The sequence below is a fragment of the Scyliorhinus torazame genome, chromosome 1 (assembly GCF_047496885.1).
Source record: "Scyliorhinus torazame isolate Kashiwa2021f chromosome 1, sScyTor2.1, whole genome shotgun sequence".
In the NCBI taxonomy this organism is placed as follows: domain Eukaryota; kingdom Metazoa; phylum Chordata; class Chondrichthyes; order Carcharhiniformes; family Scyliorhinidae; genus Scyliorhinus; species Scyliorhinus torazame.
In genome coordinates this window covers 31831536-31849875 of record NC_092707.1, presented here as the reverse complement: position 1 = coordinate 31849875, position 18340 = coordinate 31831536, and the positions used below count along the sequence as shown (strand labels likewise).

Below are 18340 nucleotides of genomic sequence, written 5' to 3'. Positions count from 1 at the left end.
TGCACAAGCTGAATCTGGCTCGGTTGGTGGAGCAGATGCAGGGGGACTTTAGAAGGTGGGATATGCTCCCGCTGTCGCAGGCGGGGAGGGTGCAGACGGTAAAGATGACGGTTCTCCCAAGGTTTTTGTTCATATTTCAGTGCCTGCCTATTTTTATCCCCAAGGCGTTCATTAAGAGGGTGAATGCGATAATATCTGGGTTTGTGTGGGTGGGTAAAACCCCGCGGGTGAAGGTGGTGCTGCTGGAGCGGGGTCGAGGGGAGGGGGCTGACCCTACAGAATTTTAGAAAACACTACTGGCCGGCAAACATAGCAATGGTCAGGAAGTGGGTAGTGGGGGAGGGGTTGGTGTGGAGGCAGCCTCATGTAGGGACACAAGTTTAGGGGCACGGGTAACGACACCACTGCCGTTTTCGCTGGCTCGGTACTCCACAAGCCTGGTGGTAGTGACTGCCTTGAGGGTGTGGGGACAGTGGCGGAAGCATATGGGAGTGGAGGGGGCGTCGATATGGGCACCAATTTGTGGCAACCACCGGTTTGCACCGGGAGGGCTGGATGGGGGGTTTCAGAGGTGGCAGTGGGCTGGGATGGAGTGGTTTGGGGACGTGTTTATCGAGGGCAGCGTTCAGTGTTTGGAGGATTTGGAGGAGTTTGAGCTGCCCGGTGGGGATGGGTTCCGCTACCTGCAGGCGAGGGACTTTGTGCGGAGGAAGATCTCAAGCTTTCCACACCTGCCGCCCCAGGGGGAACAGGACAAGGTAGTGTCGAAAATGGGAGTGGGCGAGGGGAAGGTATCGGAAATTTATAAGAAGCTGATGGGAGAGAGCTCTGATAGGGGAGGTGAAGTGAAAGTCGAGGAAGAACTGGACAGGGAATTTGAGGTGGGATTGTGGGAGGAGGCCCTGAGTAGAGTCAACTCATCCTCATCATGTGCCAGGCTCAGCCTGATATAATTCAAGGTGGCCAAGGGGTGCATATGACTGTGGCCCAGATGAGCAGGTTCTTTAAAAGGGTGGAGGATAGGTGTGGGCGCTGTGCGGGTGGGCCTGCAAACCATGTCCATATGTTTCGGGCATGTCTGAGGCTTAGGGGATTTTGGCAGGGATTTGCTGATGTCATGTTAGAGGTATTGAAATTACGGGTGGTTCCGAGTCCGGAAGTGGCGATTTTTGATGTGTCGGACGACCCCGGAGTCCAGGGGGCGAGAGAGGCTGATGTTTTGGCCTTTGCCTCCCTCGTAGCCCGGAGACAGATCCTGTTGGCGTGGAGGGACTCGGAATCGTGAAAGTGAAATGGCAGGTTTTCTCAGGCCCAGCGCAATATCCAGATATCAAGATTAAAAAATCCACAATAACACTTGTTGCATGAAGTGATCTCGCTAAACGTTACCTACCTGACACCGGATCATTACATGAGTGACTTTCGGTTTTCCCTCACTGCTCTCCCCTTTATCATCTCCCGTCCTCACAGACAGAACAAAGTCTCCTGGGTGGCTTTGGCTTTCGCGCACAAGGAAACTTCCTGGCTTTCCTTTCTCTGTCAGCAGCTTCTCTGCCTCTTTCCCGGAGAGGTGACCGTGGAACCACCTTTTGCAAAAATAAGATGTCATTAGGCTAATTGAAGCAACATCAGTTTACACATCAACCAACGAACATGGCATGTTCAAGCCTCAGCAACAGTTATAACTTGATACTAAAGGCAGTCTAAGAGTCATTTCCTCCAAGCTCAAACCAACTATCTTATTCAAACTTAATTTCAGAAACTAAATCTTTGTAACCCAGTGGTCTCACTCTGCTGTAGAATGCATTAAGACGTCAATCCCAAGTGATGCCTCTCAGAGGAGGCATGAAGGATAGGCAATTTTCCACAGCAAAAGGAAAATTATTAGAGGGTGAGTCATTGCTTATTTCATGGTAACTTGTCACAATAGCATTGATAGATGACCGAGAGCAAGAAGATTGTCCAGCCATACACTCAGTCAGGATACACCGCACTAAATACCACAGTAAGTCATAGAATTTACAGTGCAGAAGGAGGCCATTCGGCCTATCGAGGCTGCACCAGCCCTTGGAAAGAGCTCTCGACTTAAGCCCACACCTCCACTCTATCCCCGTAACCCAGTCTAACCTTTGTTTTGGACACTAAGGGCAATTTAGCATGGCCAATCTACCTGTAGATTTAGTGCCGTTTTGTTGGTGCAGACGGGGTGGGCTGAAGGGCCCGTTCTGTAATAATAATCTTTATTGTTACAAGTAGGCTTACCCTAACACTGCAATGAAGTTACTGTGAAAAGCCCCTAGTCGCCACACTCCTGCACCTGTTCGGGTACACCGAGGGAGAATTCAGGATGTCCAATTTACCCAACAAGCCTGGGCGGGATTCTCCGACCCCCCTGCCGGGTCGGAGAATCGTCGCCGGGGGGCGGCGTGAATCCCGCCCCCGCTAGCCGCCGAAATCTCCTGCACCGGAGATTCAGCGGGAATCGCGGCGCGCCAGTCGCCGCCCCCCCACCCCACACCCGGCGATTCTCCGGCTCGCAATGGGCCGAAGTCCCGCTGCTTCTATGCCGGATCCGCCGGCGTAAATTGAACCAGGTCCCTGACCGGCGGGACCTGGCGGTGCGGGCGGGCTCCAGGGTCCTGGGCGATCTGGCCCCGGGAGGTGCCCCCACAGTGGCCTGGCCCGCGATCGGAACCCACCACTCCGCGGGCGGGCCTGTGCCGTGGGGGCACTCTTTTCCTACACGCTGACCATCAGCCTCCGCCATGGCCGACGCGTAGGTGAACCCCCCCCCCCGCGCATGCGCGGGGATGTCAGGAGCCGCTGACATCGGGGGGTGGGGGGGGGGGGGGTTGCGCGTGCTGCATCCGGAGCCAAGCTGTTCCAGTACAACTACAACACTGGTATCTATCCAGCACTATAGGAAATTGCCCGGGTGTGTCCTGTACACAAAAAGCAGGACAAATCCAACCCGGCCAATTACTGCCCTGCATCAGTAAAGTGATGGACGGGGTTATCAACAGTGCAATCAAGCAGCACGTACTAAGCAATAACCTGCTCACTGATGGTCAGTTTGGGTTTCGTAAGGGTCACTCATTGCAGCCTTGGTTCAAACATGGACAAAAGAGCTGAACTCCAGAGGAGCCCAGGGGGCGAGAGAGGCCTTTGCGTCCCTGATATCCTGGAGACTGATTTTGCATGGGTGGAGGGACTTGAGGAAGACTGAGGTGTCAGCAGAGGGGACGTGGGGAATAAGGGGTTTAAAATGGGGAAGGTAGGACAGGAGGAGGGGACGGGCAGAGAAGCGAGGGTGACTGCCCTTGACATCAAGGCAGCATTTGACAGAGTATGGCATCAAGGAGTCCTGGCAAAACTGGAGTGAATGGAAAGCCAAAAGCGGCAAACGGGAAGGTGGGGATCTGGAGGAGAAGTGGGGGGTGTAACCTTCCAGAATCGGGAATATTATTTTGGAACGCCAGAGGAGGCGATGGAACTTTTAAGGGCAATGGGCTGGCAGCAGGAGGAGTACATTGAACTTTTGAAGAGGTGTTTTTTCTTTTGATGGTTGTTAGGGAGCTTTTCTCCTTTGAGGTGCTTTGTTGGGCTTGGTGACGGGGTGCTTAGGGAGCGCCAAGGGCGACTGCACCTTTTTTCTGTTTCTTTGTTTCGTGGGGGAGTGCGAATGGTGGGGGGAATTAGTGGTGGGTTGGAGGCTTGGAGGCCTTGGGCAGGGAGAAAGTGCAAGCCCAGTCAACTGAGGCTGGAATTGAACCAGGGTCCCTGGAGCGGTGAGGCAACAGTGCTAACCACTGTGCTGATGTGGGGATGTTGGCTGATGAAGAGGTGTGCGAGCGGGTGATGGCTGCCATCCAGGGGTATGTGGAACTCAATGATACGGGGGAGGTTACGGCCGCCACCCTGTGAGAGGCACTCAAGACGGTAGTTATTTCGATTCGGGCGCACAGGGAAAAGGAGGAACGAGCAGAGATGGCAAGATTGGTGGAGGAGATTTTGAGGGTCGATAGGAGGTACTCGGAGGCCTGGGAGACAGGGTTGCTGAAGGAGAGGCAGAGACTCCAGATGGAGTTTGGGCCGGTGTCCGCAGGAAAGGCAGGGCAGTTGCAGACAGCCAGGGGGGAATGTAACGAGTACGGGGAGAAGGCAAATAAGATGTTGGCTCACCAACTTAGGTAGCAGGAGGCGGCGAGGGAGATTGGAAGAGTGAAGGACTGGGCGGGAAGGGTGGCACTGGACCTGGTGGGGTGAATGGGGTGCTCGAGGAGTTTTATAGGAAGTTATACGAGTCGGAGCCCCCGGCCAGGGAGAGAGGGAATGCGGTGGTTTCTGGGTGGGTTGGAGTTTCCCAAGGTTGGTGATGACCTGATGGAGGGCCCCCATTGGGTTGACAGAGGTGATGGAGAGTATGGGGGCGATGCAGGCAGGGAAGGCCCCGGACCCAGATGGACCCCCAGTGAAGTTTTAAAAGAAGTTTTGAGGGGATTTGGGGCCTCTGCTGGTGAGGGCATATAATGAGGTAGAGGGGGAAGCTCCCCCCTACACTATCGCAGACGACTATTTTCCCGAGAAAGCTAAAGATCCGGAGCAGTCCGGATGCTTCCATCCAATATCGTTACTAAATGTGGACGCCAAGCTGCTGGCGAAGGTGCTGGCCTTGAGAATCGAGGACTGTGCCCCAGGGGTGATAGGTGAGGATCAGTCGGGGTTTCTGAAGGGGAGGCAGTTGTCGGTAAATGTAAGGTTACTTAACGTGATTTTGATGCCCCCGAAGGGGCAGGAAATGGAGCTGGCAGTGGATGCAGAGAAGGCTTTTGACCGGGTGGAGTGGGAATATCTGTGGGAGGTGTTGGGACGGGTTGGGTTCGGGCAGGGGTTTGCGGATTGGATCCGGTTCCTGTATAAGGCACCGGAAGCAAACGTATGGACGAACCCAGTGAGTTAGGGATATTTCAGGTTGCACTGTGGGACAAAGCAAGGGTGTCCGCGAGGTTTTGGGGGTGGCGGCAGACGGGGATTGAGCGGTTTGGAGACCTGTTTGTAGGGGGCAGCTTTGCAAGCTTAGAGGACCATGAGCTGCGCAGCGGGAATGGGTTTAGATACTTACAGGTCTGGGACTTGGTGAGGAGGCAGGCGCCATCCTTTCCCAGGTTGCCACCCCAGGATCTGCAGGGTAAGGTTCTTTGAGGGAGTAGTGGACGGTGCGCGGGGAAGCCTGCGAACCATGTCCACATGTTTTGGGCGTGCCCGAAACTGAAGGGGCTCTGGCAGGGGTTTGCAGATGTAATGTCCGAGGTGTTGGGGTTAAATGTGGTCCCGAGCACAGAGGTGTTGATATTGGTGTATCAGAAGACCCGGGAGCCCAGGGGGCGAGAGAGGCCTTTGCGTCCCTGATATCCTGGAGACTGATTTTGCATGGGTGGAGGGACTTGAGGAAGACTGAGGTGTCAGCAGAGGGGACGTGGGGAATAAGGGGTTTAAAATGGGGAAGGTAGGACAGGAGGAGGGGACGGGCAGGGAGTGGGGGTGTTAGTTATTTATTATGCTATACAAGTTTGCTTTTGCTCTTATTTGTTTGTTCTTTATATGAATGCCTTAATAAAATATTTTTTAAAATCACTGTCATTATTTCGCTCGTTTCCACAGAATCCCTACAGTGCAATGGGCCATTTGGCCCATCGAACCTGCACTGATCCTCTGAAAGACCACTCAACCTAGGCCCATTCCCCTGCCCTATCCCCGTAAACCCACGCATTGATCATGGCCAACCCACCTAACCTGCACATCTTTGAACTGTGGGAGGAAGCCAGAGCACCCAAAGGAAACCCACAGACATGGGGAGAACGTACGACACCACCCAGTCACCCGAGCCTGGAATTGACCCTGGGTCCCAGGCTGTGAGGCAGCGGTGCTAACTTCTGTACCACCGTGCCGCCCAAGGTTTCAGGGACCAAGTTGATTGCTGTGATTGCCCGCATCACAACAAAGACTAAACTGAAAAGTACTTTGCTAGTTGTGAAATAAGTTTTTTTTTTTTTAAATACTACATAAATGCAAGTTTTTTACTCTCTTTTCTCATGTCTCAGATGTGTATATGAATCCAGCTGAGACTGTAGAAATTAAAGTCTACTCCAAGTGCTAGCTACAACACACGGCTGGGATAGTTTCAACCCAGTGCAAGCCTAACTACAAACCAAAGTTGTCACTAATTAATAATTCCAGGCTGACTGCAACAATGGTTTGTGCAGGAAATGGGACGGCCACAATGTTACTGTATGGTTCCTCTTCAGAGGGTGATTGCTCAAGATGGATTGCTGTGAGGAGCACTTATCTGCAGACGGTTGTGTCATGTTTAAACTAGAAGTGCTTGATGTCAAAACCTGGTGGATAAATGGGGAGACCATGTTCCCGAACACTCTGATCCTTTACTTTAAAACAGGGTGGGAAAGAAAACATGAGCATGCATTGATTTTATTTTAAAACATTGTAATATCACAATGGGCAGCACGGCAGTGGACAGCACAAGTGGCTAGCACTGTGGCTTCACAGCATCAGGGTCCCAGGTTCGATTCTCCGCTGGGTCACTGTCTGCGGAGTCTGCACGTTCTCCTCATGTCTGCGTGTTTCCTCCGGGTGCTCTGGTTTCCTCCCACAGTCCAAAGACGTGATGGTTAGGTGGACTGGCCATGATAAATTGCCCTTAGTGGCCAAAATTTTAGGAGGGATTATTGGATTACGGGGATAGGGTGGAAGTGAGGGCTTAAGTGGGTCGGTGCAGACTCGATGGGCCGAATGGCCCCCTTCTGCACTGTATGTTCTATATATCACTGCTGTTTAGCTGGCAAAACAACTGGTACGCTATGCCTCAGAGTGACAAATGCTGGAGAGCTTTGCAATTCCCCACATGGCTAAATCCTAACTTTGGCAGATATCGCAACCATTCTGCCGAGAATGGTCTTTCAGACAGGGGCTGTGCACTGAGATGCCCTAAAGTTCAGCAGCGTTCTAAATGTTTGGGATTTTACCCTAATGACTGCACAGATGTACTGTTTGACCCCAATGAATCACAGTTCCAGTGTATTCAGCACAGTAATATTTTATTTTTCTTTATTCCCTTTTGAAATGTGTGGGCAGCATTTAATCACACTTCAATTTGCCCTTGTGCAAATAAGCGGCTCGCTAGCAAATCAGGCCACTTAAGAGGGCAGTGAAGAGCCACCTTGAGATCAGATGAGGTAAAGACATCAGGTTTCCTACCCAGAGGAAATTAACAAAGACTTTTTATGACAGCTAAACAGCTTTGCAGTCATTTTGATTTTAAATTTAGAGTACCCAATTCATTTTTTCCAATTAAGGGGCAATTTAGCGTGGCCAATCCACCTAGCCTGCACATCTTTGGGTTGTGGGGCTGAAACTCACGCAAACACGGGGAGAATGTGCAAACTCCACGCGGACAGTGACTCGGGGCCGGGATTGAACCCGGGACCTCAGCGCCGTAGGGCAGCAGTGCTAACCACCACACCACTGTGCAGCCCTCGTCGTCATTGTTACCGATATCAGCCATTTACTGCAGATTCAATATTCCAAGAACACAAATACTGCACACCAACCCTTCAACATAGGAATTAAAAGGATGAAGTAACAGTATAATTTCTCACATCCCCCCGCCAACCCCACATCTGGATGCAGTAAATATATTAACTGTTCCCTGAAGTGAATCGGATGCTTCTTTCATTTTCCTGGAATCATGCAAACTTTTTAAAATAGAAGTTAGAAACAGAAAGCGGCATTAAAAACCCTCCGGAAATAACCACCCATTTTGTGTAGGTGCTATTTTTGGCTTAAACTGTTAGTGACAGAGCAGAATTCACTCCCTTACAGCAGAAATGCGATACAGAAAAATGAGGGGGAAACTGCTGATTTCACAATGACAGAAGGATCCATGAAGGCGCTCCAGACTGAAATGCACTTGGTGTCAAACTCCAACCTTCAAAGGCATACCCAAGATGGCTCAACAGCCTTCATCGTCAACCAAATTGATTTCATACGTGTTTCAGTGTCGGACCTGGCTCACCTCTCAGAGGTCGGGTCGGCACAGTTCAGCGGGTACTTCAGTTCAATAACATCGCCATTTTTCTCCTTCAGCTGCCCATGGTGTTCCATGTAGTACTGCACCAACTCAGCCAGTGTAGCAAACTTCTCCCCTCCATACAAGTCGTAGTAATCACCCGTATTCTGAATTTTAATGTGTGTAACGGCCCCATTTCGCCTAGGAGATCAAAATAAATGGATTATGGCACCACACAATGACATTATTTATTTTAAAAATGGTATTTTCTTCTCTCCTCCCTCTATAGCATGGAAGGTTTTCTTGTTTTCAAATCCCTCCATGGCTTACCTTTCCCCATCTCTGCAACCTCCTTCAGCTCCAGAACCCTCTGGAGTCTCTAGGCTCTTTCAATTCCGACCTTTTGCCCAACCCCCTGTCTGCTTCTCTCCCCTCTGTTAAAACGTTCCAAGCTTTTGAATATCTGTCCTAATATTATCTGTATCTTGGGTGTCAAACTTTGCTTTTATAACACTCCTGTGAAGAATGTTAGGTTGTTTTGCTATGTTAAGGACACTTTCTGTTGAAAGAGTTGGTAAGCTGGTCAAACTCTGCTAATACTGCCGCTCAGTCACTATAACGATGGGCATTTGTGCTGTATGATGCAAATAAAACAGCAAGAGCACAGAAGCTTCAATGTGGTTTACCCAGGTACAGTTCAATAATAATAACTTTTATTGTCACAAGTAGGCTTACACTGCAATGAAGTTACTGTGAAAAGCCCCAAGTCGCCACATTCCGGCGCCTGTTCGGGTACACAGAGGGAGAATTCAGAATTTCCAAATGACCTAACAGCACATTTTCCGGGACTTGTGGGAGGAAACCAGAGCACCCGGAGGAAATCCACGCAGACACAGGAGAACGAGCAGACTCCACAGACAATGACTCAGCCGGGAATCGAACCTGGGACTCTGGAGCTGTGAAGCCACAAGGTTAGGTGGATTTGCCATGATAAATTGCCCTTAGTGACCAAAAAGGTTAGGAGGGGTTATTGGGTTATGGAGATAGGGTGGAAGTGAGGGCTTAAGTGGGTCGGTGCAGACTCGATGGGCCGAAGGGCCTCTTTCTGCACTGTATGTTCTATCCACCGTGCTTCTGTGCTGCAGCCCCAGCCCATCCCCTGCGATCAAGTCAGCTTAATCTCTACAAGGACACATCAGATAGTGACCACAAAATTCTCAGAGGAGCAGTTACGCAAAAAAAAAAAATATCCCAGGAGTTGTCCCAGATCACGTGGCTCCTCTGTCTCATTAATATCACAATAAAGGCATGGGAGCAAGTCATGCGCTCAGATTCCAATTCCAGGGATTCTTCCTGCTGCTTTTACAATGAACGGGTTAAGTTAGAGAAGGATCTGCATCTACTATTTCCCCTGAAAGCATAACTAAAACCAGCAGCACAAGGCACAATGTGAGCTAACCTATTCAAAAGATGCCAGAGATCTCTCTAATACCTCAATACTGGAGTAAAGTGGTTGAACTAAATCAACTAAGGACAACAACATTTGCGTATGGGGGGGGGGGGGGGGGGGTGGGTATTTAGAATACCATGTAGCTGAAGTAAGGTTTTCCATATTGAGGTTTGTTTTTATTTTTCGAAACTGTAATTAAAGTACCGAACAAGAGATGGACTTAGTTATGAGGACTTCCCAAAGGCATTTGATAAAATCTCTCGTATGAAACGGTTAGCTGAAGGCAGATTATTGATCAGATTGGAAAATTTGCTGAGTGGCGCGAGACCGAGAGTAGTGATCATGGGAAGGTTCTCTAGCTAGCAGAATGTGTTTAGTGGTGTGCTGAACAGGATCTGCATTGAGGCCTCCACAATATTTATAAGTGCCTCGGGTGACGGGCAGCAGCGATCTCCGTGCTCCTTTCTGCTTTGGGGACGTGGATAACCTACAGCAGGCAACTCAAAGCACTGAAGTACCAACAACGGTATTTGCAAGATCGTCCAAGCCTGGTGGCAAAAAAGGTGTCCAACAGCAGCCTCCTCTCCCAAGCCAACATGCCCAGCACCGAGGTTCTAATCACACAAAACCAGATTGCTGGGCAGGACATGTCATTCGCAAACCGTACACCAAATTCCAAAAGCAATTGTGTCACAGGAGACTCCCAGAGGAGCAGAATGCTTTAGGGATGTCCTCAAAGCATTCCTGAAGAGGGCACACATACCCATCCCAATCATGGGAGTCTGCAGTTTTTGACTAACCAAAATGGAGCAGTTTCATTTGGGAAGGCACCAAAGGCAGAGAGACTTCACCGATATAAAATAAGGAGCAGTCTCAACAATACTGGCTGCTCCGCTACATGAAGGAACTAAGTTAAACAATTGGGGTTCCAGCCTTGAAATCATTAAAATCACACATCAGCGCAGATGCCATGCAAAGCCAAATGAGGTCCTGTTACACTGCTCTCTGGTAGAGGAACTTACTTATCATTTCAAAGCATTAAGAAAATGGCCTCTTAGATGACCTGCTTTTCTGTGCAGCCAAAATCCAATAAAGGACACCAGCTTCAGAAGATCAATGAGAAGCTGAGAAAACTAAGAAGGGAATGGGCAGCAGAGAATTAATCCAGTGCCTGATACATGGATCGATGGTTGTCCTTGAACAAGCATATGTTTCGAAACAAGTCTTATTGTTCAGCTTGACTATTTCAGAGCCCTACCGTGTCAGCTTAGCTCAGTGATGGTTTTCAGCTTGAGGTGAAAGCCAAGTGCTCAAGCCCCAGTACAGGAACACACACCCATAGCACATCAGTATTACCGAGGGATGCTGCACTGTTGGTACTGTCCTTTCGGATGAGACACCACCAAGATTTCATCTGCTTAAATGGAGGTCAAAGATCCCAACTGCAAAGTGCGGATGTTCTTCCTGTGCCCTGACAAACATTTGCCCTCAACGAACAACATCAAAACATTAACTGGATATTGATCACAAATGCTGTTTTGTGGAATCTTGCTATGCATAAGTTGACTATCACATTTCCCTGCATAAAATCATTAGCTGCACTTTAAAGTTTTGCATTGTGCATTTGTGAAAAGTTTGGTGATTTCCTTCAAAAATGCAATATGCGCATACGCACAGAAGATATTTAAGGTATGTCAAAAAGAAAAGTCGTTAATTTTGATGTGCAGCTCTGCCTGTGTGAACACGTTCTATAAAGTAAAATCAAGTAAAAATACAGGCCATTGGGAAGACAACATTTGTTGCTCACCCCTAGTTGCTTTGGAGATTTTTTAACAGAACTAAGGCCTGCCGTGCCCCTGCAGAGGAGACTAAAGTCATATACAGGACAGACCAGGCATGGGTAGTTATGTTTTGCATATCAGTGCACCAGCTCTCACTGATTTTTGTCTTGGTGCTAGCTACAAGTTTATCAAATTAAATTTTGCAGTGAGATTTTTAAGTTCTCAACCTCTACGTTGCTCATCCAAAACCATTACTTCACTTTAACCTTAGGTGGTTGAAGCCAGGTGCCCATTTGTGACCATTGTTGTGACTTTCTTGCGTCACTTTCGGCAACACATACACACAGCTGGATTTGCATTCACTGACAGTTGCCTTCGCCAATTAGCAGGGCAATTATCCAAGCTCCCCACTCAAGAGTAGTATGTGGTGCCAATCAGGAAAACAGGAAGCTTCAGAGTTTTGTTTTGCATCTTAATTCTGCGAACAAGAAACGAGTGCCTGAATTTGACTCAAATGCGGATCACTGAGATGCAAACCTTCTTTCCCTGCAGCCAGTATTTAAAAACATTCTGAAAAATCCCTTGGTGGAGCACGGTCAACTTTACACAATATCAGGGTTATCCCACCATTACCACAGGCCGTGGTTTGCGTACCAGCAACCTCACTCTTACCTCACTGAAAGCGTGAAGTCACCAGGATTGCTCTTACTTGGTCGGGCCAAGAAACTCCCATCCACCCCTCTAGTTAGAAGCAAGTTCTCTGCCTCCACTCCAGTGATATTGGGGTGAAACCACCTGGGGGGGGAAAAAAACAAAGGGACATTTGGAAACCATTTCTGTCTCTTTTTAAATATACTGCACTATACAATTGGCTCTAATCAAGTTAGCAATTGAAGAAAATGTCAGGTTCACTAGCATTTGTCCTCATCCCCAGACAGGTTTCACATTACACAGATAATTCAGTGGAAATGTTACTGTTAGATAATCTAACACCACAACCACCATCACTGGCTGATCATATTTCCCAAATGGATATTGTATATTCATAAGATCATCTTCAATCACATACTCCAACCAATTACCTCTTTACAAAAAACAAACATATACCTGATTTGTTTTAAAAAGAGAACAAAAGGTCTTTAGTCTTACTTGAGGAGTGAGTCTTATAATTGCACTAGCTACAGCTCCTATCATAGTTTAGATTTAAGTAAATTGCTTACATCCACATTAACTTGTGTCTTTCAGCAGGTTACAAACCCACACCATACCTCATTCAAACTATTTTCCGTAGTATGCCTACCATTCTGTTTTTAAAAACTTTTTTTTCAGCATGGCCGATCCACCTACCCTGCACACCTTTGGGTTGTGGGGGTGAGACCCACGCAGACATGGGGAGAATGTGCAAACTCCACATGGACAGTGACCAGGGGTTAGGATCGAACCTGGGTCCTCGGCGCTGTGAGGCAGTAGTGCTAACCACTGCACCACCGTGCCGCCCTACAAGTGTCATTCTATTGATGTTTTAAGTGCTGCACAAAGTTTTGAAAGGAATCCCGGTGGTCCAGTGAATATATCCAGAGTGGAAAGGAGTGTATGCCGACAGGTCCTGGATTTGATCGGCCATCGTAAATTAACCAATATTAGCTGCATTAGTGGAGATAAAATTGGCCTCAATATCCCTGGGTAAGGAAGCTGAAATCTAGCAGAGTTTGAATGCCAACACTATTAGTGACTACTCCTGGAAGTGTTTGGCTGTAATGCCTCCCCGTTATTGATTATAAAGACGATATTTAAATATCAAAGTACGCACATGAAATCTGGCCACTAAGGCATCATCAATGCACAGCTTTCTCTCTATAGTAACCTGAGCTGCCATATCTTTCACATGCTCTTACTAATGTGCAATTATTGTTTCTGTTCAATGGTGCTGCTGTCATTTTATCCCAATAGTATATAGCCTTTGGTCCTTCATTCACGGTTTCACCTTGGAAGCTCCAAATCTGTTCAACCACACCATCACCTTTGATGCCCCATTGAATCATGATACAGCCCATATCACTGCTCCCTCTAAAGAACAAAGAAATGTACAGCACAGGAACAGGACCTTCGGCCCTCCAAGCCCGTGCCGACCATGCTGCCCGACTAAACTACAATCTTCTACACTTCCTGGGTCCGTATCCCTCTATTCCCATCCTATTCATGTATTTGTCAAGATGCCCCTTAAACGTCACTATCGTCCCTGCTTCCACCACCTCCTCCGGCAGCGAGTTCCAGGCACCCACTACCCTCTGTGTAAAAATACTTGCCTCGTACATCTACTCTAAACCTTGCCCCTCGCACCTTAAACCTATGCCCCCTAGTAATTGACCCCTCTACCCTGGGGAAAAGTCTCTGACTATCCACTCTGTCTATGCCCCTCATAATTTTGTAGACCTCTATCAGGTCGCCACTCAACCTCCGTCGTTCCAGTGAGAACAAACTGAGTTTATTCAACCGCTCCTCATAGCTAATGCCGTCCATACCAGGCAACATTCTGGTAAATTTCTTCTGTACCCTCTCTAAAGCCTCCACATCCTTCTGGTAGTGTGGCGACCAGAATTGAACACTATACTCCGAGTGTGGCCTAACTAAGGTTCTATACAGCTGCAACATGACTTGCCAATTCTTATACTCAATGCCCCAGCCAATGAAGGCAAGCATGCCGTATGCCTTCTTGATTACCTTCTCCACCTGTGTTGCCCCTTTCAGTCACCTGTGGACCTGTACATCTAGATCTCTTTGACTTTCAATACTCTTGAGGGTTCTACCATTCACTGTACATTGCATTAGACCTTCCAAAATGCATTACCTCATATTTGTCCGGATTAAACTCCATCTGCCATCTCTCCGCCCAAGTCTCCAAATGATCTAAATCCTGCTGTATCCTTTGACAGTCCTCAGCGCTATCTGCAATTCCACCAACCTTTGTGTCGTCTGCAAACTTACTAATCAGACCAGTTACATTTTCCGCCAAATCATTTATATATACTGCAAACAGCAAAGGTCGCAGCACTGATCCCTGCAGAACACCACTAGTCACAGCCCTCCAATTAGAAAAGCATCCTTCCATTGCTACTCTCTGCCTTCTATGACCTAGCCAGTTCTGTATCCACCTTGCCAGCTCACCCATGATCCCGTGTGACTTCACCTTTTGTACTAGTCTACCATGAGGGACCTTGTCAAAGGCCTTACTGAAGTCCATATAGACAACACCACTGCCCTACCTGCATCAATCATCTTTGTGACCTCTTCGAAAAACTCTATAAAATTAGTGAGACATGACCGCCTCGTCACAAAACCATGCTGCCTCTCACTAATACATCCATTTGCTTCCAAATGGGAGTAGATCCTGTCTCGAAGAATTCTCTCCAGTAATTTCCCTACCACTGACGTAAAACCGGCCTGTAGTTCTCTGGATTATCCTTGCTACCCTTTTTAAACAGGGAAACAACATTGGCTATTCTCCAATCCTCCGGGACATCACCTGAAGACAGTGAGGATCCAAAGATTTCTGTCAAGGCCTCAGCAATTTCCTCTCCATGGTATAGATACCATGAACAGATATAGCAGACAGCTGGTTTAGCCATTCATTGCCAGGTCTGGCTGGGTCACAAATTACTGTTGGGTCCTGCTCTTATCTGCCAAAAGTGCTCACTGTTCCAGGATCAGCTGGAATACAAAGATAATCCAGTTTCCTTTCTCTATTGCAAACTGTCATCTTAAACCCCTGTCCCTGCCTCCCCTATCCTCACTATCCAAAAAGTGCAAGGATACCATGGAATCTTTGTCACCAAGAATGAGACCATCTGATTGCTTCCCTCCCTTCCCCAAGCCCACTGGATCAAGTATCCTCTAAAGGTACCCAACCCATCCACTTGCCCGAGCCTTGAATTTCCATCTTTAATCTAGTTATTTTCCCCATCTCATGCCCTCTCCAATCTCATCTTGTCCATGGCCCTCTGCCACCAGCACTCACTTTCCACTACTTCTGCTTCCTCAACCCTATTCCCTCTAACTGCTGACCATCCAAATTCCCTCACTGGCCCACGTGTTAGCTGATATTGTTAAAAGTTCTCTCCCCTCATGTACTGTCCTCCTCTTTAAAAAAAAAAACCCAAGCCTTGTTCACTCTGTCCTTGCAAACCACCATCCTTTCTCCAACAACACTTCCCTCTCCAAAACCCTTGAACGTGCTGTCACCTCCCAAACATGCCCATCTTTTCTGGAACTCCATGTTTAAATCCCTCTGATTAGCAGCTTCCCACCGCAACAGTACTGAAACGGCTCTCCAGACAGCACCTCCCCACTGTCATTCAGCTATCCCTGGGCGACACGGTGGCACAGTGATTAACATGGCTGACTCATAATGCCAGGGACAAGAGTTCAACTCTGGCTTGGGTGACTGCCTGTGTAGAGTTTACACATTCTTCTTGTGTCTGCATTGGTTTCCTCCCACAGTCCAAAGATGTGCAGGTTTGGTGGATTGGCCATGCTAAACTGCCCCTCAGTGTCCAGGGATGTGCCGGTTATGGGGTTGCAGGAACAGGGCAGGAGCCTGCTTAGGGTGCTCTTTCAGAGTGTTGGTGCAGACCCGATGGGCCGAATGGCCCCCTTTTGCACTGTAGGGATTCTAGCTGACTGGAATTACGCTCCTCTGGTTCCATTCTCATCTGTGCAGCCATGTTTAGGAAATTACCAGTGGCATCCCCCAAAGACCTATCTTTGCCTCCTTCCTATTTCACATCGACATGCTGCCTGCTCCTCAGTAACATCGTCCAAAAGCACATCAGTTTCAAAATTTACACCGATGACATCCAGATCTACCCCCATCACCACCTCTGTCAACGGTTTCTAAATTGTTACTTTGCCTGTCTGGCATCCAGCATTGGGGAAGAAAACATTTCTCCAATCACTGACCCCGACCTCTGCCCCTGATAACTGCCCAAAGCTGAACCTTGGTGTTGTGATATGCTTGTGGCCAGGTATCCACATCATCACTTATTGCCACTTCCGTTACTTCGCCAGCTCTGCTCCAGTTCAACTGCTGCTGAATCTTTCAACTATGCATTTATTACCTGCAAACCTGACTACTCCAATGTATTATTTGGCTGGCTTCCCATTCTACCCTCTGTAAACTTGACGTCATCCAAAACTCTCATGCCCATTTCCTAACTCGCACCAAATCCATCATCTCTGTGCTCACTGTCATATGTTCGCCCTGCTCCTCCATACCTGTAATCTTCTCAAACCCTACAATTTTGACATAAATGTGCTTCCCCAATACTGGCCTCTTGACATCCACAATTTTAACACTGCATCCTTGATGGTTGTGGCTCCAGTAGCCAAAGGCCTAAGTTCCTGAATTCCCTCGCCAAATCATTGTCTCTTTTTCCTACCATTTACCAAATTTTTGGTCACGTACCCAACTTCTCCTTATATGACATTGTGTCAAATTTTGTGTGAAGTACTTTGGGACATTTTACTACCTGTTTTTAAAAATTCTTTCATGGGATGTGTCTGTCACTGGCCGGGCGAGCATTTGTTGCCCAATGCGAATTGCCCATGAACTGAGTGGCTTTCTAGGTCATTGCAGAAGGCAATTAAGAATTAACCACATTGCTGAGAGTCTGGAGTCACAGGTAGGCCTGATCAGGCAAATTTATTTTCCTCAAGGACAAAGCACTTATATTAATCGTGCTTCATACAATTACAAGTTATTTTGTTTATATACATGATGTGGAGATGCCGGCGTTGGACTGGGGTGAGCACAGTACGAAGTCTTACAACACCAGGTTAAAGTCCAACAGGTTTGTTTCGATGTCACTAGCTTTCGGAGCACTGCTCCTTCCTCAGGTGAATGAAGAGGTCTGTTCCAGAAACACATATATAGATAAATTCAAAGATGCCAAACAATGCTTGGAATGTGAGCATTAGCAGGTGATTAAATCTTTACAGATCCAGAGATAGGGTAACCCCAGGTTAAAGAGGTGTGAATTGTCTCAAGCCAGGACAGTTGGTAGGATTTCGCAGGCCAGATGGCTTGAGACAATTCACACCTGTTTAACCTGGGGTTACCCTATCTCTGGATCTGTAAAGATTTAATCACCTGCTAATGCTCACATTCCAAACATTGTTTGGCATCTTTGAATTTATCTATATATGTGTTTCTGGAACAGACCTCTTCATTCACCTGAGGAAGGAGCAATGCTCCGAAAGCTAGTGACATCGAAACAAACCTGTTGGACTTTAACCTGGTGTTGTAAGACTTCGTACTGTGTTTATATACAGTAATGTGACCATTTTTTCCCACTCAGTGCAGTGTTCCTTCCCTCTCTACAACATCATGCAGGCATCATCCCTACAGTGCTCTCACCCTCTTTGCAGGATCTGCTGACTGCTGTTCCTTAACAGTAACATCTGAATGATGCATTTGCTCAGTCATGTTTTTCTACATGCAACATGCAGTGTCATTTCCTTTCACTGCTGTCCTCTTCCCAGCCTACCGACGTCTGGGTATTAGATCTCAGTAAATATGAATGGGTCTGCTTTGTACCATATTTGCAAATGCAAAAAGCTGAATCAACCAACCACTTCCACATGCCCATGAATTGTGATGTCAAGGCCCTGCCTAATTGAAGTTCCTGTGCCAGTTCAATACAACCACAGGCAGTATTTCCAAGAAGTAAAAACTGAAATTTCATCCTGTTGTTTGAGGCAATGGAGCAAAATATCCAAGAGTTGAACGGAAAATGATTTTACTCGGGAGGCCACATTCCATAACGAATGTCCCCATGGCCTAAAGTTTAAACTCTTTGCAAAGTGCACAATTATCCTTATCTATACTTATTCTAATAACGCTACATACTCAAATCTTTATCCAGTCTGGTTTTGAAGGAATTCAGGTGACATGGCAATCATTGCTTCCAACTGGAGCCAACAGCATTTCTAGTGGCTGACTGGGGCACAGGAGATAAGGAAAGTCCTTTC

At 47.7% G+C, this 18340-nt stretch overlaps 1 protein-coding gene across 1 annotated transcript in view; it reads right to left on the bottom strand.

Annotated features, from left to right (window-relative positions):
* The window catches only part of ptpn11a (protein tyrosine phosphatase non-receptor type 11a), a 76949-nt gene that overhangs the window by 56789 nt on the left and 1820 nt on the right, over positions 1–18340 (bottom strand). Inside the window, exons 2-4 of the mRNA XM_072482750.1 lie at positions 11987–12109; positions 8090–8284; positions 1394–1586 (exon numbers count right to left, since the gene is read on the bottom strand). Coding sequence (XP_072338851.1) covers positions 1394–1586; positions 8090–8284; positions 11987–12109 — 511 coding nt within the window. The remainder of the gene's footprint in view (positions 1–1393; positions 1587–8089; positions 8285–11986; positions 12110–18340) is intronic.